This window comes from Nicotiana sylvestris, chromosome 6 (assembly GCF_000393655.2).
Source record: "Nicotiana sylvestris chromosome 6, ASM39365v2, whole genome shotgun sequence".
NCBI lineage: Eukaryota > Viridiplantae > Streptophyta > Magnoliopsida > Solanales > Solanaceae > Nicotiana > Nicotiana sylvestris.
Window position 1 is genome coordinate 110523727 of NC_091062.1, and position 1421 is coordinate 110525147.

The 1421-nt window shown below is 42.5% G+C and overlaps 1 protein-coding gene across 1 annotated transcript; it reads left to right on the forward strand.

The window, feature by feature from the left end:
• The first annotated feature begins 848 nt into the window (after positions 1 to 848).
• LOC138871091 (uncharacterized) lies at positions 849 to 1190 on the forward strand. Its single transcript, XM_070148945.1, has one exon. The coding sequence runs from the start codon at positions 849 to 851 to the stop codon at positions 1188 to 1190; it is 342 nt and encodes a 113-aa protein (XP_070005046.1).
• Positions 1191 to 1421: the final 231 nt, after the last annotated feature.

The following is a 1421-nucleotide window of genomic DNA, read 5'->3' on the forward strand; positions in this document are numbered from 1 at the left end:
TTGGGATTTGCCTCCTCCAAAAACCAAGAAAGAGGTTATGAGTCTGCTGGGTAGGTTGAATTACATCAGCAGATTCATTGCTCAGTTGACTTTCACGTGTGAGCCCATCTTTAAGTTGTTGAAGAAAGATGCGGTGATTAGATGGACAGATGAGTGTCAGGAAGCTTTCGACAAAATCAAATAATATTTATTGAGTCCGCTAGTGTTGGTTCCACCCGAGACGGGAAGGCCTTTGTTTTTGTACTTCACAGTATTGGATAATTCTTTTGGATGCGTTCTCGGGCAACATGACGTGACTGGGAAGAAAGAACAAGCCATATATTATTTGAGCAAGAAGTTCACTAGTTATGAAGCCAAGTACACTTTGTTGGAAAGAAATTGTTGTGCCCTAACTTGGGTCACTCAGAAGCTTAGGCATTACTTGTTGGCGTATACCACTTACCTTATAACCAGATTGGATCCTTTGAAGTACATATTCCAAAAGCCGATGCCCACAGGAAGGCTAGCAAAATGGCAAATCCTACTCACCAAGTTTGACATAGTCTATGTTACCCGCACGGCAATGAAAGTTCAAGCCTTGCGGATCACCTAGCTGAAAATCCTGTTGATGATGAATATCAGCCTTTGAGTACTTACTTTCCGAACGAGGAAGTAAACTCAGTTGAGGTAATTCCAGAAGACACTAATGCTTGGAAAATGTTCTTTGATGGAGTGGTGGATGCAAAAGGTGTCAGGATTGAGGCAATTTTGATTTTGCCCATTGATCAGCATTATCCGGCCATAGCCCGGCTTTGGTTTTTTGCACGAACAATACTGCCGAGTATGAATCCTGCATTATGGGCATGAACATGGCAATCAATCAGGATGTGGAAGAATTGATAATCATGGGAGATTCAGACTTGATTATCCGACAAGATCAAGGTGAATGGGAAACTCAGGATGTTAAGCTTATTCCATACAGGCAACATGTTGAAGATCTTAGCAAGCGGTTCAAATCCGTCGAGTTCAGGTACATTCCTTGGCTTCACAATGAGTTGTTCGATGCACTAGCTACTTTGGCCTCGATGCTACCATATCCAGGCAATGTCCACATTTACCTGCTGGAAATCCAAATTCGAGAAAGACATGGTTATTGCAGCATAGTTGAAATAGAGCCGGATGTTCAGCCATGGTATCATGATATCAAATGATTCTTGAAAACAAAGGAATATCCCGAGCAAGCTAGTGTAGACCAAAAGAGCACCATTAGAAGGCTCGCTAGTGGTTTCTTCTTGAGCGGAAAAGTCTTGTACAAAAGGACTCCAGATCTAAACCTTATAAGATGTGTGGATGCCCAAGAGGCCGGAAGAATCATGAATGAAGTGCACACAGGAGTATGCGGACCCCATATGAATGGATACGTCCTTGCGAAGAAAATCCTT

What these genes read in the sequence shown, in the direction of transcription:
- LOC138871091 (XM_070148945.1), top strand. Translation starts at nt 849, where the DNA reads ATGGCAATCAATCAGGATGTGGAAGAATTGATAATCATGGGAGATTCA.